At 49.2% G+C, this 23,480-nt stretch overlaps 9 protein-coding genes across 9 annotated transcripts; 3 read left to right on the top strand and 6 right to left on the bottom strand.

The window, feature by feature from the left end:
• Positions 1 to 859: 859 nt before the first annotated feature.
• Positions 860 to 2,370, top strand: N7506_005991 (actin-related protein 3; the record flags this gene model as incomplete). The annotated part of the gene is made up of 4 exons (XM_056955284.1): positions 860 to 894; positions 955 to 977; positions 1,052 to 1,407; positions 1,471 to 2,370. 4 exons carry the CDS (start codon positions 860 to 862, stop codon positions 2,368 to 2,370), a joined length of 1,314 nt encoding a protein of 437 aa, XP_056809618.1.
• A 513-nt stretch (positions 2,371 to 2,883) lies between these two features.
• Positions 2,884 to 3,309, bottom strand: N7506_005990 (phosphotransferase family protein; the record flags this gene model as incomplete). Its single annotated transcript, XM_056955283.1, has 1 exon — positions 2,884 to 3,309. The coding sequence occupies one exon, from the start codon at positions 3,307 to 3,309 to the stop codon at positions 2,884 to 2,886; it is 426 nt and encodes a 141-aa protein (XP_056809617.1).
• Positions 3,310 to 4,347: 1,038 nt separating this feature from the next.
• On the bottom strand, positions 4,348 to 5,943 carry N7506_005989 (tRNA (uracil(54)-C(5))-methyltransferase; the record flags this gene model as incomplete). The annotated part of the gene is made up of 1 exon (XM_056955282.1): positions 4,348 to 5,943. The coding sequence occupies one exon, from the start codon at positions 5,941 to 5,943 to the stop codon at positions 4,348 to 4,350; it is 1,596 nt and encodes a 531-aa protein (XP_056809616.1).
• Positions 5,944 to 6,329: 386 nt separating this feature from the next.
• On the top strand, positions 6,330 to 7,599 carry N7506_005988 (mitochondrial 37S ribosomal protein uS5m; the record flags this gene model as incomplete). The annotated part of the gene is made up of 2 exons (XM_056955281.1): positions 6,330 to 7,329; positions 7,382 to 7,599. 2 exons carry the CDS (start codon positions 6,330 to 6,332, stop codon positions 7,597 to 7,599), a joined length of 1,218 nt encoding a protein of 405 aa, XP_056809615.1.
• A 288-nt stretch (positions 7,600 to 7,887) lies between these two features.
• N7506_005987 (DASH complex subunit DAD3 family protein) lies at positions 7,888 to 8,519 on the bottom strand (the record flags this gene model as incomplete). The annotated part of the gene is made up of 2 exons (XM_056955280.1): positions 7,888 to 8,130; positions 8,292 to 8,519. The coding sequence occupies 2 exons, from the start codon at positions 8,517 to 8,519 to the stop codon at positions 7,888 to 7,890; spliced, it is 471 nt and encodes a 156-aa protein (XP_056809614.1).
• Positions 8,520 to 11,916: 3,397 nt separating this feature from the next.
• Positions 11,917 to 13,643, top strand: N7506_005986 (uncharacterized protein; the record flags this gene model as incomplete). The annotated part of the gene is made up of 2 exons (XM_056955279.1): positions 11,917 to 12,119; positions 12,188 to 13,643. The coding sequence occupies 2 exons, from the start codon at positions 11,917 to 11,919 to the stop codon at positions 13,641 to 13,643; spliced, it is 1,659 nt and encodes a 552-aa protein (XP_056809613.1).
• Positions 13,644 to 13,995: 352 nt separating this feature from the next.
• On the bottom strand, positions 13,996 to 15,626 carry N7506_005985 (ankyrin repeat domain-containing protein; the record flags this gene model as incomplete). Its single annotated transcript, XM_056955278.1, has 3 exons — positions 13,996 to 15,076; positions 15,125 to 15,479; positions 15,542 to 15,626. The coding sequence occupies 3 exons, from the start codon at positions 15,624 to 15,626 to the stop codon at positions 13,996 to 13,998; spliced, it is 1,521 nt and encodes a 506-aa protein (XP_056809612.1).
• Positions 15,627 to 16,690: 1,064 nt separating this feature from the next.
• On the bottom strand, positions 16,691 to 18,705 carry N7506_005984 (putative serine/threonine protein kinase (Nrc-2); the record flags this gene model as incomplete). The annotated part of the gene is made up of 3 exons (XM_056955277.1): positions 16,691 to 17,553; positions 17,616 to 17,789; positions 17,844 to 18,705. 3 exons carry the CDS (start codon positions 18,703 to 18,705, stop codon positions 16,691 to 16,693), a joined length of 1,899 nt encoding a protein of 632 aa, XP_056809611.1.
• Positions 18,706 to 20,662: 1,957 nt separating this feature from the next.
• N7506_005983 (uncharacterized protein) lies at positions 20,663 to 23,267 on the bottom strand (the record flags this gene model as incomplete). The annotated part of the gene is made up of 3 exons (XM_056955276.1): positions 20,663 to 21,530; positions 21,600 to 22,263; positions 22,394 to 23,267. The coding sequence occupies 3 exons, from the start codon at positions 23,265 to 23,267 to the stop codon at positions 20,663 to 20,665; spliced, it is 2,406 nt and encodes an 801-aa protein (XP_056809610.1).
• Positions 23,268 to 23,480: the final 213 nt, after the last annotated feature.

Raw genomic sequence — 23,480 nt, 5'->3', positions numbered from 1 at the left:
ATGCGGTGCAAATAACGAAAACACGATGAGGATAGGTAGTTCTTTGGGATTCTTCTTGTTTTTTAGCTCACCTAAGACGTGTTGATCGTGGTGTGCCAGGTTATCTCTGTCTCATGCACAATGTAAGACCTTCCGGGAAGTCTACACGTGAAAACAAGGCTAACAACCTAGCTTCAGCCCAATGACTCTCTGGAAGTGCTCGTCTAGGCTGTGTTTTCGAGCTTTTTCAAGCTAAATCATCACAGGGAACCAATGCTCGAGCGCAATGGCAGATTTGGGCACGTAAAGTGAAGCGAGTGTAGAACACCGGTGATCGGACCATAGAAGGTTTTGAAAAGAGGTAATGATATGACAAGCAAATACAAGCAGTATACTCTTGCTTCTCATAAGGAATGATAGTTTAAAAGAATAAAGAGGGAATATGCCTTAGGGATGGAGGTGTTGAAGAGACCAAAACAGTTTCAAGAATTTATCAGACCTTGTAGCAGTCGTACCTACCATTTTGGGGTGCATGTGACTGCTTGAGTTAACGAAATTAGCCAAGGACGGCCAAAGGGAATACACAAATGATCTATTTCCTAGCAATCATCTCTTCCATCTCCAACGTTGTTGACTTAGTTCTTTAAATAGCGGCACATGATGTTGACGTGCCCCCTTAGGTAATCTCGACCTCTCCGGATACCTGGGCATCCTCCCCCCCGCCTTGTCTGCCTGTCCTCCTGCTCTCTCAGAACTAGGGCGATTTCGGCTACAATTGAGATACGAGGAATTGCCTCTTTCTTGTCTGAACTTGTCAACCACTTAGGCCTCATTTCACCCCTTACCGTGTTTGGATTGTGTCCAGGCCCAACCACCCGCCATGGCGAACCAAACACCAGCCGTTGTCATGGACAAGTAAGCTCGCCACGGCAGTTCCTATTAGGTGATTAATGCTGATATTTTGCTCCTGTATAGCGGTACTGGCTATTCCAAGCTTGGTAGGTCTTGTCGGGCAGGGTGCAGGAGACTCGCGATCGCGGATTAGGCTGACATGCTCTCCCCGTTCCTACAGGTTTCGCCGGTAACGATTCTCCTTCATTCGTTTTCCCCACCGCAATTGCAACCAAGGCAGCTGGAAGTGCTGGAAGCTCCGCAGGCCGTCCTCCAGTCGCAAACAAGCCCTCGTTCCTCGGCGGCGGAGGTGGGGCTAGCTCCAACCTCTCCGCGAAGCGTGGCACGGAGGACTTGGACTTCTTCATTGGTGATGAGGCCCTGGCTGCCGGCCAAGGTCCAGGCTATGGCGTCAACTACCCCATTCGGCACGGACAGATTGAGAACTGGGACCACATGGAGCGATTCTGGTCAAACTCCATCTTCAAATACCTGCGCGTCGAGCCCGAGGACCACTACTTCCTTCTCACCGAACCTGTAAGGAGAATGCGTGCACCAGTGGATCGCATCTAGCATGAATTCTAACACCTTGAACTATAGCCCCTGAACCCTCCCGAGAACCGCGAGAACACCGCCGAAATCATGTTCGAATCGTTTAACTGCGCCGGTCTTTACATTGCCGTCCAAGCCGTCCTTGCTCTCGCCGCATCATGGACATCGTCAAAGGTCACGGATCGCTCTCTGACTGGAACTGTCATCGATTCCGGTGACGGTGTTACTCACGTTATCCCCGTCGCCGAGGGCTACGTCATCGGTTCCTCCATCAAGAGTATCCCAATCGCTGGACGCGACATCACATATTTCGTGCAGAACCTACTACGTGACCGCGCAGAGCCCGACAGCAGCTTGAAGACAGCAGAGAAGGTCAAGGAAGAGTACTGCTACGTCAGTCCGGATATCGTCAAGGAGTTTGCCCGTTACGACCGCGAGCCAGACCGCTTCCTCAAGCACACCGTCACTGCGCCCAACGGGCGGAGTGTGAACATTGACATTGGATACGAGCGTTTCCTTGCCCCGGAAATTTTCTTCAACCCCGAAATCTACTCGTCCGACTTCCTCACCCCGCTCCCTAACGTCGTCGACGGTGTCATCCAATCCTCCCCCATCGATGTCCGAAGAGGACTTTATAAGAACATTGTCCTGTCTGGTGGCTCTACTTTGTACAAGGACTTTGGTCGTCGCCTACAGCGTGACATTCGTCACTTGGTAGATGACCGAATTCGTGCGTCCGAGGCCCGTAGCGGTGGCGCGCGGAGTGGTGGTCTCGATGTTGCGGTCGTTACCCACAAACGCCAGCGTCACGGTCCCTGGTTCGGAGGTAGTCTGCTGGGTCAGACTCCCGAGTTCCGAAGCTACTGCCACACCAAGGCCGAGTATGACGAGATAGGTCCCAGCATTGTGCGGCGGTTTGCCCTGCTTGGTGGTCCGGGAAGCTCGTAAACAGAAACCAGTGAAATTTATCATTAGACAATTGTCAGTTGATGCAGGTGTAGCTCAGCCTTTCAAAGTTTTGTTCATAGTTGGCAGTTTATCTTTGTTTCTTTCTTTTCTGGTGGCCTTTCTTATTATCATCAAAACAGTTTGGTACCGGTGTTTCATCCCATCATTCGCAATGTGAAACAAGTGATGCAAGTCATGGTGGGCTTAAAGGCTGTAGATGTGAGTCCACAGTCGGAACTCTGCCCTGGTAAAACTATATCAATCCCTTCCGGCAAGTTTGAGCAAGCGTCATTTCTTGGAGAATCTTAAATGGGATCGAGAACGATCCATAGAACTTTTCACTTTCCATATCAGGTTGTCAGTATATTAAATGCCACCTGGGCAATGCACCTATCGTTATTTATGCTAAAAGATTATCGAGGAAGATTGTCCAAAGAGAAGGTAGGGGAGAGGTCGTAGATCATACTTACTATAAAAAGACTAGCAATTTTATGGATTTGGCATCAAGAAAATCTAAACTGATGCTAGCCTCTCAAGAGCTTCTTGACCTTTCTCATCCAGATTCGGATATTGTTTCAGACTAATCAGGTCCTTCCAAAGAGCCCTTGCATCATCATATGCGTCACCATGTACACCTAGACGCTCTCGAAGCACCTTCTTCCATTCCACATCCATTTCTGTGAATGCAAAAGACGCCGAGATATACTCGTACCAGACAGGGAGATAAGCAGCATACTCCCAGTCAAGTATACCAACAACTTGTCCGTTCCGAACCATGATATTGCCTAAGTTAAGGTCACAATGGGTGAGCACAAACGGCTCACTTTTTGGAAAGCGTTTTTTCAAGTTCTCGAAGACATCTTTAGGTAGATTGTCATAAGCCATGGCAAGGGCATCCCAAAGCTCCACGTCAGAGTGGAATGGCCCATATGGTTCCATATCCAGAAATAGTAAGCCCGGATAACAAGGGCCTTGGTCGACACTTTGTATAGTAGTTGAGGTGAAATTAGACCGAAGTTGTTTGCGAACTTGGACGACCTGATCGGCAATGGAAACTTTTTGGGACTCTGATAAAGTCGGCCACGCTTGCTCGAGTGTTTGGCCTTGTATGCGTTCGGTCAAGGTAAAGTATCGCCCATTTCGATCGACCCAGTCGCGTATGTGTTTTGGGGCGGGTATTTCAATGTTGGTACCAGCAGTAGATTTTGCAAGAAAGTCTAGTGTCTTGGCTTCAATTTTTGCCTTTGGGCCCTCGTCCGGGCGATCTTTTAGGATGACATCAGAACCGATTGATCAGACGCCGCGCTGGGATGCGCCGTACAAGAGTTTCACATGACTTGAATAGTGACACCGATCTTGCTTGAAAGCTGTCCAGCCACATGCGATACAACCACTGTCGGTATCTGATTGCTCAGCCATCGCCACGTGGGTTAGAATATTGGAGTTTTGAATGAATAGTAGAATTGAAAAACAAAAAGAGATTGAGCATAGGAAAGTTAATCAGGGAAGGAGAGGTCATATGTATAGTGCGGAGGCTTTACTGCTGTTACGTGTTTTGAACCAATTGGTGCTTTGCTGCCGAACATTGACAACACCTGGGCATACTACACCCCGGCATCTGGGTGAGATATTATAGAGTAATGTAGTTATAGGCTTCAATGTTCTTTTCAGAACTGATACCATTCCAAGGTCGATATCTCCAAGGTTGTATTACACTAACACGTAAATGCAGATTATCGCAATCAAGCCCCCTGCTTTTATCCCAAGATCCTTCCCAAAACGCCGCGATATGCAAGACAAGACATATATACCATCCACCTCCAAAGGTGCGACCCAGCCCCGTGTAAAACCACATCAGGATAGGGACAGAGATGTCTTTGGATGAAATCAACGAGCCAGCACCATCAAAAGCAATCAATGAATATATAGATGCTACAAGATTTTTGCAAGTTGCTCGGAATGACGTGACTGACAAGCTTAGGCAGCCTGAGTCTGAGGGAAAGAAGTGCGGTTGAGGATAGCCACACCTTCCACATGACCAGTCTGGGGGAAGAAGTCAAAGCCACGAATGCTTTCAATCTCGTAGCGAACATTCTGTTTCTCGTCACCCTGAACCATAACGGCGACATCACGTGCCTGGGTGTGGACATTGCAGCTCACATAGACAACACGACGGGGCTTGAATTCAAGCATCTGTCGCAGGAAGTCATCAGAGCAACCCTTGCGAGGCGGGTCGATGACCAGCAGAGTCTGATCAGATGGGTAAGGGACGTCTTTGAAGAGAGTGGCGGCATCGGCAGCAGCGAAGCCCGTGTTGGGGAGCTTGTTTGCGCGAGCATTCTCACGTGCAGAGACAATGGAATCGCCTCCAATATCGACACCAAGACTGGACTTAAACAGCGGGGAAAGGGTGATGGTGAATAGACCAGAGCCGGAATAAGCATCGAGGAGGTATTTGATGGGCTTGGCGTCTTGGTCGTTGCCAGGAGGAATGGCTCGCTCGCGGATGTATTCTGTAAATCCGGAGAGGATGGAGTTATTATTCTGGAAGAAAGCACCAGCTTTGTTGCTGAAGACATAGTCGTCAATGTACTCAAAAGAAGTAGCATTGTTGTTGGTGATGCACCGTTTTTCTTCAATGTAGTTCTCGCGCTCGATACGGATCACATCACCAGTGTCCGCATTCACAGAGGCGGGAATACCTTCAACATTAGGTGCGTCGGATTCGGTAGTGGATGAAGCATCCTTGGGAATGCGCGCGGTCGACTCGCGCATCAGGAGGGTAGCACCTCTCTTATAGGAGCGAATATTCTGAGCGACACGCTTGCGCTCGGTAGTGAGACCACGGCGCACGATGTCCGTACCTAGAGGGCAGTCTTCAATGTCCATTTCCATACGACGGTTCTTGTATGTGAAACCAATGGGAGGAACGATCGGCTCTTCGTCTGACTTTTTGTTCGCGCCGCCGTTTGCAAAATGGGGCGTGAGCTTCGTGCGATATCCAAACTGCATTGGCGAGGCAAAAGTCTCACCAATGGTAGGTACAAGCTCGGGGATCAATCCAGAGAAATTGGCATAGGCCTTCTCCACGATGCGACGCTTGTGTGCAAGCTGGTCGTCATATGACATCATTTGAAGTTGACACCCCGAGCACTCTCCAAAGTACTTGCAATTGATCAATGAGTCGTTTCTTTGAGGGCCAGGTTCGATCACTTTGACAAAATCGGTTAAGCTGTACGACAATGGCTCGAAGTGCTTGACGAGTTTGACTCGCGCAAGGTCTCCGGGGACTGTGAATGGAACGACATAGACATATTTCTTGTCTTCAGAGAGCGCTAGACCATCGCCAGTAGATGAAAGCTCCAGAATCCTGACATCGATCTCGGTGAACTTCTCTGGGACGACAGTAGGCGCACTGTCGTTGGTTTCATCTTGCGCAGGCTGATTGCTCTTCAAGAGCTTGCTGATATCGCACAGGAGGACTTCATCGTGTCCACTGCTCTTGTTTTTCTCGACCTTCGCTTTCTTGAACTTCTTCTTGCCATCAAATTGTTTCTTGGTATTGTTTTCCATTATCGCGGGGAATGGCGCATTCGCAGAACGGCGATCGGGGTAGAAACCGGAAGCTGATCGTAATTGTAAGGGTCGCAAGGAGCCGAGAGACACAGGTGAAGTCAGTCGCCAAGCGAAAGATCGTATCGCCAACATATAAGGTGAAAAGTGACTGCGGAATAATTTTTAGAATTGAGAATCGCCCGATGGGAAAATTATTAGAAACGCATCTACCGCGTTGCTGATTGGACGGGGGCTGACCGCCCGCTAGAGAGAAATTCCTCCCGATGCTTCATCTCCGACAGCGTTTTGTGCCTTTGCGTCCCTTGTCTCCGCATTTCGCCTCTTCCGTCGTTCTTAAAGCTCATCTTACCGGCATCAGCTGGAGAGCTGATCCAATTATCACCATGAACGTCACACGGCCGGCCCGATGCCTCCTGTGCAGCTTCTCCCGTGCTGCCACGCCCGTCACTCGAGTCCCGCGTCGCCAATTCCATCCCACGCCTGTGTCCCTCTCGAACCGAAAACCTAAATTCCCCAATGTCAAGGCTACCTCTGGGGAGAACTACCAGCCCTACACCGAAGAGCAGAAGGCCGAATTGGCCAAGCAGTACCTCGAAGCCCAGATGGCCGCCATCAACGCCGGTGAATCAGCTATCGATCCCAAGGATCTGGCCGAGCAGTTGAAGGAACGCAGTGATCCTATGAGCATCAAATATCTCGATGATTTCTCCGTGATTGAGCCCTCAATTGACCGGCACCAACGCGCCCCGGTGGAGAACACGGACTACAACTTCAAGTTCAAGAACGATGACGATTTCGCTGAGGACTTTGGCCGCTGGATGGAATCATACCCCGAAGGCAAGGATCCCACAGGTGCTGATTTCGTTCAGTGGGCAGACAGTTTGCGCGTCACAAAGGGCAAGGCGGAAAACGAGCTGAACCCGAACAGCTCGCTTGTTCCGGACTTCTTCGGACCCGGTGAAACCATTGACGAGCCAAGTGCGTCAGAGCAGAAGACAGCCGCCGAGAAGGGCGAGAAGGAGCGTTCGGCCGAGGCGGAGGAAATGACGGATGGTCTCAAGAGCCTTCTCTTGGCCACGGGGTACACAGAGCGACAGGTCTCAAACCTCCAGACCAAGACCCTTGTCTCGCGAAGTGTCGTCAACCAGACCCGACTTGGAAAGGTCCGCCGTGCGTACCGTCTTTCCATTGCTGGTAACGGAAACGGTCTTCTCGGTATTGGCGAGGCCAAGTCCGACGAGGCGGCTGATGCCAAGATTCAATCCCAATACCGTGCCATCCGCAACATGCAGCCCATCCCCCGTTACGAGAACCGCACCATCTTTGGTGATGTCAAGGGCAAGGTCGGAGCTACATCATTGCAGCTCATGCACCGTCCCCCTGGTATGTTAACTTTATATCTCACAGTACAGTTCTTTCACTGACCACAACTTAGGATTCGGTCTCCGCGTTCAGCACCTCATCTACGAGATGTGCCGCGCCGGTGGTATCCACGACCTGTCGGCCCGGACCGGCCGCTCAAGAAACCCCATGAACACCGTCAAGGCTGCCTACGAGGCCATCATGAGCCAGCGCAACCCCGATCAGATCGCTCACGCCCTCGGCAGAAAGCTTGTCGACGTGCGCAAGGTCTACTACGCGGGTAAGGTTTAAGCCTTCCCAACAACCAGACTGGCTGTTTCGTACCAGTGTGTATATAATGCTTTTCATTTCCATGTTCTTGTGTCTTTTGCATGTATAAGTATAAGTCGGTTGTTCAACATGAATGCGTCATCAACATTCCAGTATTTTGGGCTATTTCACAGCATCTTTTGAAGAAATCATATATCCAGGAGTCTCAGTTCCTCCAAACACCAGAAACAAAGACTCGAAATCGAACAACACCCCGGGTATAAAACGCGAGTAATAAAAATTCGTCAATCTCATTCATAACAGGCAACCTTATTGGAATGTCACATCTTCCTCATATCCATGTTGATACTGTTGGTCTTGGAACTGTGCCTCATTCTGTTGCTGCTGTTGCTGCTCCTCGTTCTCGTTCCAGATCTGCTGCTGTAGAACAATGCTGTACACACTGGCTTTGAGCAGAGTACACACTGTCGCGGTTTTGCGCTCTAGGAGACGTAGGCCATCGAGGGGCATGGAAGCGGGCGAGCCCGCAAGGTCGGCGACTTTGTCGGAGAGCTGCACACAGAAATCAAATCAGTATTCAATAGTACCAGTGTATTTTGCTACCAGGTAGCGTTTAGCAGAGGTCCCCCCATCATGGTTTGCCGGGTAGGTAGCAATCTACTCTGTGTCCAAGATGGAGGCACCCAAGCCAACGGCAAAACTTGTCCGCGTACCTGGTTCACATTCCGCAACAGTCGAGAATATTCTTCGAGTACCTCCTGCTCTAGATCGGAAACCAGTGGGTTGTCAGATCCCAGCAGGGGGTTGTTTGAGTGGCCGCGGCCATGTGACGATTCCGGCTCGTTGCCCGATTGATCTGGGATTGGAGGGGTGGAGGTTTCCGCGGGGTCGGCCTCGGCGTACGAGTAATCGTCTGGGTCTTCGGGCGCGAATGCGGACATTGTGGTGGTTTGTACGGAGTAAGCTGGCGTCAATCGCAGACGCGTGTTGGGTGTTGAGGTGTTTTCGGAGGTCCCGCTTGAGACTTGTCTAAGCTTATCTCCAGGCCTATGGGTTCATGTCTATCCGCACTTTCGCCATCGCGCGTTTTGATGTGTTGTCTTGACAATAAAATATCGTAGAAATAGATAGTTAAACTATGGGCATTGCTTCCAAGGCTCTGTTTATTCGCTGTAATAGTTTTCCTTCTTTTTCTTTCGAGGATAAATAAACAAAAACATGGAGGATAGAAATCAATAGCCCCATTTCGCTTTTATTGTTGATATATGTCCTGTGTCTCCAGAAATTGATATACAGTGGTGTTATTTTCTAAGGTTGACAAAGTTGCAGCTTCTGTTTCAAGGTTGGCGATAGAACTAAATTGCTACTTCGTGCTTGCAGAGAGGTGGTTCTCGCTGGGATGGTGTTGATGATCGTAACACCAACCCTTCATGGATGCCCATAGGCGAATCGGGGCTTCCAAGGGCTTGTTGCTTTGCACTCTCTTTTCAAAATTTCTCTAGGCTAAGATTTCATTCAAAAAAATTGACATCGAGGTATGTAGAGAAGATAGCAGAGAGTAAGTACTTTACGTTAAACCATGAACGCTAATTAACGTCCTCGGTGTTCATATCCAAAGTTACTCTATATCTCCACATGTCAAGTGCCAAATACCTGAAGATGGTAAATATTTGAGTCGACGGGCGCAGAAAAATAGGGGCGTTTCAAATGAATTGAGACAGACACCCTCTGGACAGCTCGTAAAAGCTGGCTAGACTGTTGACTAGCTAGTGATGTCGCTGCCTTGTGGGCGAGGGATGATAAAAATCTCCTGAAATAGCCTTCTAGTCGTATTCGTGAACCCCTTATGGAGTACCCGTGGATGGAGCATTTTTGCTGAACTAGGTACGGCCGAAGGCCACTGGCCACACAGGCAGCCACGCCATTGATTCTGCTTCTAGGCTCACCGAGATTATTGAAGTAAGTGAATCGCACCTTGGCAAAAAGCCTGTGCTCGGCAGAGTCACTCTCCTTTTGGTTAATTTTGGGGTATTCCGAAGAGATAGCCTAACAATGGTAGATATTCACTTGGCCTATTATTCGAAGCTACTTGGAGCTGTCTTCTTTTCCCCCAAGTGCTCTTGTTATCGCTTGTGACTGGACATTATAGCTTTTCAAATACCAGAGTATGGTTGGGGCGCAGCCTGTAGGCAACGATTATATTATAGGTCGGCGCAAATCTCATGCGCAACACGAAGCACATAGAAGCATTCTGAAGGCAATCGAATGCGGCCCGTCTTCTGAAACACATCGACGGGACAGATCAAACAGCAGACACCCGTGTTGCATTCAATTTGATTCGATGTCTACCTTCGACCCTACAAGCTGGGGATTGGCACCAAATGCAAGCTCCGCAAAAGAGTGGGCACGGTTGAGATATGTCTTGAATCGTATGTGACTCCCCCTTTTGAGCACATGTTTGTTTGATAGATTCTGCGAGCGCAAGTGCGAGCTGCGGCGTTACTTTAGTATGTGACGATCCAAGTGGGTTCAATCATGGACACGAAGCTCCCATTAACAAATAGAAGGGGTCGCTCGTGTTCAGGGGACCAAGCTCCTTATTTGGCTCCAGCGCTATTGTCGACTCATATGCAAGCATTTCTAAATGTACGCTGTAATGGAACGAGCGCATTTTTTGAGTGGATCATATGTGGTTGCGTCTTAGCCTAAATCTTCTTTGGATACGGAGTACGAATACTCCGTACACCGTACTCCGTATCTTCGAGAATGATACGGAGTACTTGCTGGATTTTCGACGCAATGTCTCCTTGGTTTTGACTAGACAATATTAAGCACAAATTTTTGCTAATAGCATTCTCCTTGGATTGCCCAGATGTTAGGCATATTGGTACGTAGTTTTACAACCATGGAAGTATGCCAAATCTCAAAGTTCGCTCGCTCCCGATGCGGAATTCGCACGAGAGTGGATATTTTGTATTTCGCCTTATCGCCAGAGACGTGTGAGAAATTAGGAGGCAAAAAGCAAAATACGTTTCCCAGGCAGAATTGTCCCAAGTAAATCCTTCCCACTGCGTCGTGTCTGGGTCTCAGACAGACTGTCCAAATCACATGTCTCCCACGTTATTTATCTGGAAGCCTAGATCAATTTTCAACTCAGTGTCGCGGCTAACGCGAGGCCATCGCCCTAAATAACTTATTTGACCATGCCAATTCTGCTAAGACAATGGAAATTGTGGATTTGCCGGCCCTAAGACTCAATTGACTCTAGTGTACGCGAACAGCCTTGGCCTTACCTGAGTGGTCTTGTACAACGTCGATATGCTTCCCATCGTAATTGCCTTGCCGTTGCTAAACGGCCTTACCCAGCCTAGTGGACCATGACAACATGATCCTGCAATTAGGTTCAGAAAAGATAGACATGAAAGGTGGCGACTTGAGTTGAGCAGCAAGCCAATACGTAAGTGTGGACTCATTCGACGTGAGCCATTCTCAGATGCGGGGCACAGGCGACAATAGCGGGGCAGAAAAGGAGTAGATCTTGACGGTTCACAGACGTTTCTCTGATTTCTCGAAGTGATCTGGTCCCTGACCCGAAATGATAAAGTTGCGTTTCTAGGGTTTGAGGTGGACACGTGTCAATGTTTTTCCGCCTTAGGTCCATGGTTAGTGGCGCCAAGAGTATCCAAAGAGAGATCTGGAGACGAATACGACTCGCCACTCCTTATATTACCACGTACCTGAATGAGATTTGGAAGATCTTGCAAACTGTGTGTTGCTTCGGGAACGAGAATTTTCTGGAATCGAAATTTCTGCTAATGCTCTATGTTCTAGGTTGATATTCTGTAGATCAAATCCTTCTAGATAGGGGGCCGCTCCAACGATCTCTTTCAATTTCCGCCAGGGGCAAGGTTTAAGCTTAGTTTAGCTCAACTTATCAACTTGTGGCACATGGTTGACATGGCGTCGGATACGCGTACGGGCCCACCACTCCAAAAAGCCATATTCACCCCAGTTGCCACGCCAGTGTCCACAGTAATGTCACACAGTCTTTACCAAACAACTTCGGCCTCCACTCTTTTCCCCAAGTTCTCCCGTGTCCACCCTCGGTTGGACCGACCACATTTCACTGCCCCCTTGGTGTCCCCTGGGTTTGAAGGAACGGGAAATGTCTCGCGCTATGACCTAAAATTGAGGATCAGGTAACAGTGTAGATTAAGTGCTGAATGGAAATGACCCAGTGTGAATATCTGTGGAGATTATTCTTAAAGCTGCGTGCTGCTCCCATGTTTGAAATAGTATCTGAATAACGATTTACCATCGGTTTCTGTTGACCGCACAATGGCTAAATCATTAACTCCTGCGAGAAGCAGAGACAATGTCTTCTCGAGACGTGAGGTAGAGGGCATGATTGCCGAGAATAAGCTCATTATCATCGTCGACGACAAAGTGCTTAGGCTGGATGGCTGGATCAAGTTCCACCCCGGTGGTGATATGGCTATCAAGCACATGATAGGCAAAGATGCTACAGATGAAGTCAACGCGTGAGTGTTCCAAGATTCTTGCGTTTTTCTGAAAACATCAAAGTGACTCGGCTAACGTTCATTGAAAGACTACATTCACAGGAAGCCCGTCAGCGCATGAGCAAATTCCAAATTGGCCGCATAGAAGGACCATGGACCAATTTCCTTCCCCCGATCCAGGGCGGCGAATTCCGACTCTATGATAAAGACGAAGAAGAGATAATCGACTCATCCTCAAGTGAAGACATTTCTGCGCCACCATCTCCTATCTTCGACGCCCAGGTAGATGGACCAGGCCTCAGACGCAGACTTTCAGTTTCGACCATCTCTTCAGCAATCAGCGCCACCCCTCCGCTAGAAACCAAACCCCATGCATACGTGATCGATGCTCGGACACAAGAGCAAATCGAGATGGACATGGCCAAATATCCCCCTCTTGACTTTGAACATCAAGAGAACATCAAGCAGAAATACCGCCAACTCAACAAGCGCATTCATGCAGCCGGTCTGTACAATTGCAACTACTCTGCCTACGCAGTCGAGATCTCCCGCTACACCCTATTCTTCGGGCTCTTCCTTTTCTTCCTACACAAGTCCTGGTTCTGCACTTCGGGCCTCTTCCTTGGTTTCTTCTGGCACCAACTTGTCTTCTCTGCCCACGATGCTGGTCACATGGGCATCACACACAATTATCAAGTTGATACAGTTATTGGCATGATCATCGCAGATTATCTGGGAGGTTTGAGTCTGGGTTGGTGGAAGCGGAGCCACAATGTCCATCATATTGTCACGAATGCACCCGAGCATGACCCAGATATCGAGTTGATGCCCTTTTTCGCACTCTCTCACCGATTCTTCGATTCCCTCCGCAGCACATACTATGACCGCATCATGGAGTTTGATGCATTTGCTAAGATTACTGTCAAGTACCAGCACTACATGTACTACCCTATTCTTCTCTTCGGACGTTTCAACCTATACTTCCTGAGCTGGGAGCATATCATTGTCGGACGAGGCCCAAAGCAAGGTGCCGGCTGGTGGCATCGGTGGTTTGAATTTGCAGGCCATCTTTTCTTCTGGGCGTGGTTCGGATACGGTGTTGTCTGGAGCAGCATCCCAGACTGGTGGAATCGAGTGGCTTTTGTGCTCATTTCACACATGGTGACCTCCCCGCTCCATGTGCAGATCACACTCTCTCACTACGCGATGTCAACCGCTGATCTTGGTCCTGCGGAGTCGTTCCCACAAAAGATGTTGCGCACGACAATGGATGTGGATTGTCCGCCGTGGTTGGACTTTTTCCATGGAGGACTGCAATTCCAGGCAATTCACCACCTGTACCCCCGGATTCCAAGGCACAACTTGCGCAGGACGCAACAATTTGTTAAGGAATTCTGCCAGGAGGTGAATATTCCATATGCTGTTTTCACCTTCTATGACGGTAATAAGGAGGTCATCAGTCGCTTGGGGGATGTTGCTAAGCAGGCTAGGATTCTAGAAGAGTGTCGCAAGGCCTGTGCAGCAGACCCTCATCACATGCATTGAGGCATGTTGGGTCTCGACGATGCTCCAAATTTCATTGTTTATAGACCAGATAGATAAATGCTATTAAAATTCATTCAATCTATGAACATCAAAAGAAAGTCTAGGTCCCCTCGTCGTCCACCTCAGCTTTTGATTTCAGCCATTAGGAATTGTGTTAACTACGGCGGTGGAACCCGAGAAAACACCAAAGAAACCACTCACATTTTCCTTGTAGGAGTTTCTTGCGAGGTTTGAATTCCATATGGCTTTGACTCTTTTTGGGGGTATGCTGCCTTTCATGGGACCGAAGCTCGGGGTTTCATTAAGACTGGGCTAAATCCACATTTCAACCTTGGAATTCCAATGCTTTGGCCTATCGTCTCATCTGACTGTCATCATGCAACAACTTCCATAATGGATAATCAGCTATGCTTTCTGCTTTTCGGTCGAGGGAAGCACCAAATTTCAGTAGTAGCCGCGCACTTTTTTCTTCCTTTGAGCGACATGCTGCAAACATCGCTGATTCGCTCCAGAAGTTCAGAGTATTGGGTTTGGCACCGTGATCCAACAAAACGCGAATAATTTTGTCATGGCCGTTACCTGCAGCCTTGAACAGCGGTGTGTTGGCATCCTCATCATCCGCATCAAGATGATTTGGATCAACTCCTCGGTCCAACAGGAGCCTCACAACATCTGTGTGACCTTTTTCTGCTGCAGCGCCCAAGGCCATGTGGTACTGATAATCATCTATCGGCTCTACATGAGCCATCAAGATGTTGAGTACTTCAATGTGCCCGGCTCTTGCCGCTTGCACGAGAGCGCCTTCCCTGTTTTGATTCATTGTCCCGACCTTAGCTCCTTTCGAAAACAATGCCAGGACAATATCCCGATGTCCCTCAGCTGCCGCCAACGACAGCGCGCTATCTCCGAATTCATTCAAAGCATTGACGTCACAGCCTCCATCTATCATTTGTATGACAGCCCTCAAATCTCCTTTTTTAGCACATGGGATCAGGTCATTTGTTGCTGTAATGGAGGCTGGGTCAACGCGTTGATGATCGCTTCCCCCAAGAACATCGAGCCTTCGTAGAACATCCATGTCCCATATCGAGGATGTACTTTCATTGGTGTTTGAGACAATTGACGCCCTACTCATGTCCGATTGAGAATTGAAGAATTCCTCTGGGCCGTCGATCATATATGAAGTCACAGTTTCGAGATCAGGCATGTCAGCTACAAAAGACTTCTGGAATATTGCGATAATGAGGTCCAAGTTTTCAGAGAAACTTTTGGGGCTGATGCCTGCGTCTTGGAGTTCTTTTCGCAACTGCCTCCAGCTCCCCCGATCATCGCTTAGGGTTGAATGACCGGAAACAATTGTTTTTGCTTTGGATCGGCTCTCATCATCAGAAAGAAACTTTTGTAGCATCCTCACAACATGTTCCTGTGATATTCTAGCAGATTGTTAGTTTAATAGCGGTACCTAGAGGTCATATACCAACCTTATCCGGGTGGTGTTTATGAAACCCAACGTCGTTGTGAAATATGAGAGTTCAAGCCTAACCACTGCCAGTCTCTCTACTAAATCACTCAAGTTCCCGTCTTCAGACACTTCGGAATCCCGACTGTCGTAGTCGACTTTCATCTTGCGGAGAAGATTAAGATTATCTTGGCAGCCACGCAGCTCATCTTTCATTGATGTGGAGACCTCGCTTTCATCAAGCGAAGACGGACTGTGGGCGATTTCAAGACCAGCAACAAGGAGTGCAAGCTCATTCTGAACTTGCTGAAATGGATCGCGCGATGTGGCAAGCGATCGGTGGAGAGAGCGGGCGAGGGTGCGGACCACAGTGAGATCTATAGGGGAGATACGGTCAGAGATGTACTAACAAGGTTGCACAACCTCGTACGAGTCGTACCTGAGTAAAAGTTCGCGGTGATAGATCCATTGTTGACACCCACTTGTGTACCATTATTAACACCAAAATGGCTTGTCGATTCCATGGCTGAGACGTCTTGCAAATATGGATGAGAAAGATGCTGCCTTTCAGCTGCCCAGGTGAAGGGGGCTACGACTCTCAGCCTCACCATCAGGTGACTTCGCACTAGCAGGATGTTTAATTTGACCCTCCAGTGCCCATCCCTCGGTAATCAAAACCTCTATTGAACATTCGTGTGTGATTTCCGATCAGGAATATCGAAACAAGACCGAGCAATACACTTCCATGTCACGCCGGCCCTCCAGCCAGGCGCCGAGGCGAGCAAAGAACGCCAAAAACAACTAAACTTGGAATCCATTACAGGGTTCATTTGCTAAACCGAGAACGGGAAGCATCCATGGATACACGTGGAATCTATTACATGCCTAGGTGAAGCATCACGGTCCGGGGTCCAATTCTCACGTTGATCAGTGTAACTCGTATACCCATGGACACGCCCATCGGTTTCCACCTGTGCAGATTTCCAAGGTTCTCCATCCCGAACAACACAAAGGATAGACACAAAAGAGAGAGTTTATATTCATGCCATGTACCACGACCAAACCTTGAACAGCATGGAAAAGGAGTATTGAAAAGGTAATGAAATTGAGCCGTATAGAGATAGATTGAACCGTCCAAATGTCGCGCGAAAGCGCACCCGAAATAAAAACAAGTCATCCCAAACGCCATTCGCTGCAAGGTAGAACAGAAAGACAAGTGTATAGCACAATTTGCAGAACGCAAGACCAAATAAGGGATGACGGCAACAATGCCAAGAAACGCTTTGGTATCGATGCCATGTCGTGCCTTCGCATAAGGGAGTGAACCAGTGCGATGAGAAATGCGAAATGCCGAGTGCAGCCGATGAGACGCAGCGAGTTTGATGAAAAAAAAAAAAAAAAAAAAAAAAAAAAAAACGTGAATAGATCCGCCCAAAAAAAAGTTCAGAAACACTCCATACCCCCAATTTGCGGAAGAAAAGCATCTAAATACAGTCGTTAATGCATCATAGTCGTCAGGCGGATGCACAGACAACAGTTTTCCTCGTGTATCGGATAAAAGAAACAAGTGACAAAGCTGCCGGAGACTCTACTGATCGCCCTCGTGATGGAGGGTCACACTGTTGAACTCCTCGAAGGGATCATTGAGCTCGCCGTTGGGGGTTGCGAGTCCCGAGTCCATCGGGACACCCTTCATCTTAGTGGAATCAGTGCCGCCGATGTCGACACTTCCACTCTCCTTCACGTTCCGGAAATTGACCGTGTCAGTTCCTACACGGCCCTGGTGAGGAATCATTGGTGGCTTCATGTGACGAATGAGTGCCCACTGGGTGGTTCGGAAGAATGGGTGGGTCTTGACGTCTGAAGCACCGGCGCGAGCACCTAGACGTTTGGTTTCGTCTTTGATCAGGAGCTTGCGAATCAAGGACTTGCACAGATTTGATGTCGGTGTTGCATTGGAGTGTTCAGGGAAATTCACTTCATCGCGCAAGATGCTTGCAAATGTCGCATTGCGGTTCTTGCCCTTGAATGGAGTGGTACCGAAGAGCATCTCATAGATCAGGATTCCAAGAGTCCACCAGTCCACGGCACTAGTGTGACCACATCCCTTGATCACCTCGGGTGCGATATATTCTTCCGTACCCACAAAGGAGTTTGTGCGGAAATCAGCGATACAGGATTTTGTGTCAATGGTGGGCAAAGCTGTAGTGGAGTTGCCGCCGCCACTACGCGCGGGGATCATTGTTGGAGCACCGCCAGGCCCGGACTGCTTCGAAAGATCAAAGTCTGAAAGCATGATGTGTCCAGATTGATGTAGGAGAATGTTCTCCGGTTTCAAATCACGGTAAATGAATCCCATGAGGTGGAGGTACTCCAAGGCAGCAGTGACCTCTGCAGCGTAGAAGCGGGCTGCATCCTCAGAGATGCACTTGCCAGGGCGAGTTTGCAATGCTATAGTAAGTCAGCAAAAGTCATACTAGCCAATGTCGAATCCGGAATGAATTGATACATACTTCTGAAAAACTCGCCTCCACTACAGTATTCCATACAGAGATAGAGGTAATCTTCTGACTGGAAAGAGTGATAAAGCGTGACGATGAACGGATGGTTACTGGTGGCCAAGATCTCTTGCTCGGCCAATGCACGCTTAATCTTGTTGCGCTTGATCATCTCCTTCTTACTCAGAACTATGCGCAAGTTAGCATGACCTCTCAAAATAAATTCAGTATTTGAAAACATACCCTTCATAGCATAAAGACGGCTAGACTTTTTCTCGCGAACAAGGTAGACTTTACCAACGTCACCCTTACCGATAAGCTTGATTTTGTCGAAACTAGCAGGACCAACTTCCACGTTGCGAACCTTGATGGAGTTCGAACTGTATGTGCGACGGAAAGAGGCGTTATCAGCGATGTTTGACGGCACCGCCAAAGCAAGCTCCTTGTCGCTGGCAGCATTCGCCAAACCCACTGCTCCGGACTGTTCAATTAGGGGCTCCTTGCCCATTTCTGCCGACTGCGGTCGGTCACCCTGCCCACTTGTGAATAAACCTTGGGCATTCGGGGCAGAAGCCACGCGGCGCAACTTGCGCGCCAACTCCTCCTTATTCGCAGTGGTAGCCTGCTCCACTGCGGAGACCCCGGTCACCTGCAACTCGGGGGTATCTGGGGGAGAAGAGGGCACGGAACCGTCGTTACGGTGTCGCAAGGCGGGCTGACCCTGGTGGGCAAAGTAGGGGTTGGCAGACGCAGTAGGCGACATGCTATCATCCAGAGGGTTGCCCTCACTGGCGACGGTTGTTGACCGATTGCGACCAATCGTTGGCATGAATCGCGATTGTCGGAAAGTGGACTTCTCATTCTTGGCCTCATTCTTGGCCGAGCCATGACTGTCTCGCTCTCGTTCCCGTTCGTTGCTGTTGGAGCCGGAGGCGTTGGAGGGGGAATGGCTGCTCGAACTGTTGATTCGGAAAAAGTTCTTAATTCTCGTCGGAAGATGGCCGGATTCGTTCGAGTGTTTCCGCGAAGGAAGGGAGAGAGCGGGGAAATTCCCGCGCTTCTCGTTATTCGTCACTGCCGACGGACTGGCAAAGAGCTGCGTCATAGTGGGCGTGTCACGGCGGCTGCAAGATCTGAACAACGGACAATCACCTAGTATTGAAAGATGAACTGAGGAGGACGCGGTGGAAAGAAAAGGCGTGAGGCGGGTAAAAGGGTTTGGCGTTCCAGAGTGCCAAGTGCCGGCTGGGGGATAACCGCGGGGGGGCAATTGTTAAGAAGCGGTAATGCAGGGGCTGTCCACCCAAATGACCGGAAAAGACAAGTGCCACAAAATCTAGGCTCATAAAATAAACGGCATGTCAAGTGGAAACAAGTGTAGATGTGAGAGAGTGCCGAGTCAAGGAGGAAGTTGAGAAGGCCCAGGACGTGGAGAAATTCTTAGTCATCCAAAAAAAAGTGGACTAAGTGTCTCGATCGTCAAGGGTTGACGTATCTCATCGGGGAAGAAAGGGTTGGGGAAAAAAACCTCTGTGAGAGTCAGTAAATGTAGGCAGGATGGTACATATAGCAGTTCGTGATTTTGCACTCTATTCTCGGCCTCTTCGCCTCGATGATATACACAATACCAATCACGGAAGGATTCTAGAAGAAAAAACAAGGTGGCGACATAGGTGGCGTCCCATACGCATTCCGGCTGACTCTTACAAAGCATCGGATAACCCCATCTTATGGCACTTTTCACAGTCTATACCTTATTTGCTTCTACTCCGAAGCCCTGACTCGGATGGACTCGATATTAATCACATTCAGAGGCTTCAAAAATTATAATGCGGGGGCATGTCTGCCATAGAAAGAAACAAGAGACATCAGGCCACTTCCTCATCGTGACAAAGCAGGAGCAGGCAGCGTACCTTCTGTAGTACGACTACTATCAACTCTTAAGGTTCTTCTGGTCACTGAAACGCTGATAGCCTCTTGCTGGGTGCCACCCCGAGGTTATAGTACTTTGTACACCCACTTCACCTATCTTGTATGAACAATCAACCTCTCGTGGCTTCTATAAAGAGTATACAAATTATGTTTGACCAGATGGGCGATGCATGAGTCCGTCAACTGGCAACCACAGCATAGTCTGTCCAGCTAACTAACACCTCACTGGTATCACCGTACCCACTGGGTAAGCATATGCCTGTAAACTCGTGAAATAGTACCTTTCTTTTCACTGGAATCTTTGAACACCTGGGCAGTAGCTAGTAACAGTTTATATCCGATGCCAGACACTGGATGTCCATGGATGCCCAGGTGTCGCGCCACATCTGCAACCTTTCATAATTAAACTCTTAGACACAAACCTATTTCAGCTCTCCATTTTATAGACCTGGGCATATGTATGCTCTTACCCGAAACATGCTACATTTTTACATTCTCTGACAGGGAACACCCGTGGATCCACTGGATAGGAAGCCTGAAACATTCCAAATCCAGGGCTGTTGTAGAAGAATGTCGGCAGATTAGGCTGAACGCAATTCAAATTAGAGATATTTTCCATTCGCTAATCATTCAGGCCCTTTAGGCATTGGTCGTATCGTGTTCCATGCAAAAGCAAGTAAATTAGAGCCCTTGGGCTATCGGTATTGATCCAGTTTTGGTACGTAGCACGTTGCGCGCGCCCTGTATTGTCATTCACCTCTGATCTCCACGTTGGGAAACCCCTCACCCTCTTCTCTCGTATTCGCCTCTTATCCTCCCAAATTCCAAGCTTCGATTCTCGCACCACCACTTTTTCATCTTTTCTTCGGCCCAGAGCTTCCACTGCTGATTTGCAGCTTCATGCACCTGGGCATTTGATGTGTGCGTTGCATGCTCAATGCCGTAAGTATCATTCGCCTCCATATTCACAGTCATTAAAATCTTCCGGGCTGACTTTGGCCTAACAGCAGGTGCATACCCTCCCAAGCCTCATCAACTCCAGCTTTGTTCCTGGCAGTTGCTTTCAATCTATCACACTCCAATTGATGGTTGAAGTGCATCTTGAGCTTTCGTGGAATCACAGTCGAGGTTCACAGTGTCGGGAACTCAATTCGCAACCAGTCCTGCTGAGCCTGTGCATTGATTCGGCTCGTGTTAACAAGCGCCGCTGCAGTGAAGTGTCCATCGGAGTGTCGATTCAATCGTGTCATAATCCACAGACGCTGAGATCTGCCAGCCACACGGTCCGGCTCAGTGAACCCAAACGCAGCAGCCATGCTTCCTCCATCCCTCAATGTGACGAAAGGCAAAAAGTGCTGCAGAGAAGCAACAAGACTAGCGCGAGCGTTGTGACGACGGCGATGGGATCCCTGAAATCTCACAACTGTCCGTGAACCAGTGGACTCGGCAGTGGCTACATCGGGACTGTCCAGGCGTTGAGAGCTCGACTCGCAACTACGACCTGAGACTTCTCTTGGTCCATCCATATCGACGTACCCATCTTCGCTCGGGTGAGGCACACGCAGGTCATTATCTGGAATTGTCGCCAACACCAATGGCTGCGATGGTGGCAGCGGAGAATCAACTACCCTAGCCTCAGGGCCCATGTTGAGAGACCCATCTTGGTTCGAGCGAGGCACACGAAGATCATTGTCTGGGAATTTCACCACTGCCAATGGCTGCGATGGTGACAGCGGAGAATCATCTGTCCAAGCCTCGGGGCCCTCGTTTCCCAAGGGAGTGTTCACGTCTGAGTCGCCCGCATTTGCGTTCGCTTCAGACATTGGCTGAGGGAACGTGTTGGTTGCGCGTATATCGTGAGTACCACTCATTGATGTGCTCGGCAAATATCCCCCATTAGGCTCAACTTGCGGGGCAGCCTCAGAATTAGAGGGTTGAGGAGTCGAATGAACGCTCACATCTGCCCTACCGAGATTCCAGTCGTCATTGGGGTCCGACCTGTGGGTTTGGTTATTAGTATCTCAATCTCCTATCAACTGAAATCCTTGCGCAAAACAAAAGACTCACGGGGTGGGAGAAGGGCACGTCAGCCTCATAATATCGTCCCAATCAACAGGCGAAGTCGTGCTTGCATCAGTGGTCCGAACGGCCTCATTATCCCCGTTATTCACATTTCTCCGATGGTTCTGGTGAAAGAAATCGAGTATCCCCGGCACTGAATCCCTTCCAAAGTTCCAAGGCAAAGAATGCCACCTGTTGCCTGGATTGAACGCCAAATCCCAGACGTCTTCAGCATCCCACGGTATGTCATCAGAAGCCATAGCAAAGTTCCGAGGCAAGGAATGCACGCCGTTGTGCAGATTCAAGACTCTATCGAAGTCTTCGACAAGCAACGATACGTCTTCATAATCTTGTACCCGAGCTTGCTGGCGGCGTACGCTCTCACTGAAACTTCCAATTGAGCCATTGAACGACCTCAGTCCCTCTCCAGAATGATGCAAAGTAGACTGCTCAGCTCTCTCCTCAGTTGACCTCACAAATTTTAATGAAGAGTCGCGTGGATGAAATTCATCTTCCTCGCCGGTAAAAGGCACCAGTGTTTCTCCAGAGTCAGGCGTGACGACCTGTGCATGTTCTTCGGCGTTCGGCGATACCAAAGTTTCTTCAGAGTCACGCGAGATGTGACGGCTAGCTGCATGATGGTAGCGGGTGTCACCATGTTCTGAATGGCCTTCAAAGAGTTGATCGTTGAGCCCCCCCGGATTCCCTAGGAACGATCTCAAGTGGGTCTTGTGATCTGTGTACAGTCCCCTGAGCTCTGTCGCCCTGTTCACCAGTCAATGCCACCAGCCCTCTGTCACCACAACATTCGTTTGCCGCTGCAGCTGACGCGGGAGTGATGGGATTGATTATGATGTGATAGCCTGAATCCGGACTTTGTGTCATAGAAGATATTCCGACTTCTTCTCCGGTACTTGGGTCAATAATTGGAATTGAGCGGCTTGGTCCCGGCAACTGAAATAGGGGTGATTCCTCTGGTTCCTGATCATCACGGGAGATTGCATTTGCAGTGGGAGCTGCTGCAATCGTTTGCCCGTTCCTGTCGCGGAACATAAACCTTTTCTCGTCGAGCAGGGCAATTGCTTCACGAAGTTTGCCACGGTGCATGGTGTTCTCAATGCGACGATCTAGCAGGAGTCCGTTGGAAATAGGGCTCATTGCAATCGCCTGATTGATCTCTGATAGATATCTCTCATGGGTGTTGAGCTTGTGCGTGAGCAAGATCTCGCCTTCCTCCCAGGTGTCCGAGTTTTCGATTATCAGCTCCTCTGCAAAGCGGAAGTAATAAAGAGGGGGTGGCCAATCGCCGAGATCGAGATAATGCCACATCCCTGCGATCTCCTGCATTGTTGATTTGATGTCGCGTTCATACAGATCCCATCGTCTCTGTGCGTCCTCGGGGATGTAAATGGGGTCATCTTGCATACATGACCGGCAGCGGCAAACAATAAGGTCCTCGCAGTCTTCTTCCACCACGGGCTCTTGGATGTATGAGATAAACGGCGGCGATCGTTCCCTGCGGCCAGGAGAAGCGGTGTTGACTTCTCTCTGAGCCGATTCTTGGTTCGAAACGAAAGGCATGGCTGCCAAATCATCTTCTGCATTTTCTGAATGCTGGGTTGCGCTGCCGACTAATCTGACATTTTCTGTGCCAGTGGGTCGTGCGTCGCTCATTGTTGTGGTTTGACCTTCCACAAAGGGCTGGCCCATTACAGGCGGGCTTGTACTCACCCTGTCCACCAGTGGGACCCAAGGGTCCGCTTCAGCTGATCGTGGGTTCATTGGGACTATTCTTCCTCCAGCTGTGACTCGCTGGTGTTGAGGGGAAGAATGTTGTTTGAGGAATTCGATAAAACCAGCGTTATTTCTGAAAGAGTGCATAGAAGG

The sequence above is a fragment of the Penicillium brevicompactum genome, assembly GCF_028827555.1.
Source record: "Penicillium brevicompactum strain IBT 35665 chromosome Unknown utg000005l_segment0_segment0, whole genome shotgun sequence".
NCBI lineage: Eukaryota > Fungi > Ascomycota > Eurotiomycetes > Eurotiales > Aspergillaceae > Penicillium > Penicillium brevicompactum.
Note: the sequence above shows the minus strand (reverse complement) of the source record. Positions and strands in the feature narration are given on the sequence as shown.